This window comes from Penaeus monodon, chromosome 34 (assembly GCF_015228065.2).
Source record: "Penaeus monodon isolate SGIC_2016 chromosome 34, NSTDA_Pmon_1, whole genome shotgun sequence".
Lineage (NCBI taxonomy): Eukaryota > Metazoa > Arthropoda > Malacostraca > Decapoda > Penaeidae > Penaeus > Penaeus monodon.
Genome location: NC_051419.1, coordinates 30,677,037 through 30,677,437, shown reverse-complemented (window position 1 = coordinate 30,677,437; position 401 = coordinate 30,677,037). Strand labels below are relative to the sequence as shown.

The following is a 401-nucleotide window of genomic DNA, read 5'->3' as shown; positions in this document are numbered from 1 at the left end:
CATCATTTTATATTATAATATTTTTTATGATAAGTTTATGAATAAAATTGCATATTTCATTAAATTATTTTTTAAAAATCATATAATATATTTTGAATATTTGTATGTTGTACACTATCTCATCATCATAGGGTCGCAGATTTCTCCTCTTGACTGGTCCCGCAGGCTGCGGAAAAACCGCCACAATAAAGATATTAGCAAGAGAGGCCGGGCTCACAGCACAGGAATGGATCAACCCAACTTCAACGAGTTACAAGCCTGCTTTCATGGATCAAGGTTCGTTTGCTTGTTGGACGTAGTTCTTTTGGGGAGTAATTAGTGAGAAAGGAGAAAAAATATTCTCGGATACTAAGTTATGGCTTCGATACTGATAGTACACTGATATGTATGTATTGTTGTTG

At 34.7% G+C, this 401-nt stretch overlaps 1 protein-coding gene across 1 annotated transcript in view; it reads left to right on the top strand.

Moving 5' to 3' along the window:
* LOC119594710 (cell cycle checkpoint protein RAD17-like) overlaps positions 1-401 on the top strand; it is a 7,535-nt gene that overhangs the window by 2,689 nt on the left and 4,445 nt on the right. The window contains exon 5 of the mRNA XM_037943768.1: positions 132-276. Coding sequence (XP_037799696.1) covers positions 132-276 — 145 coding nt within the window. The remainder of the gene's footprint in view (positions 1-131; positions 277-401) is intronic.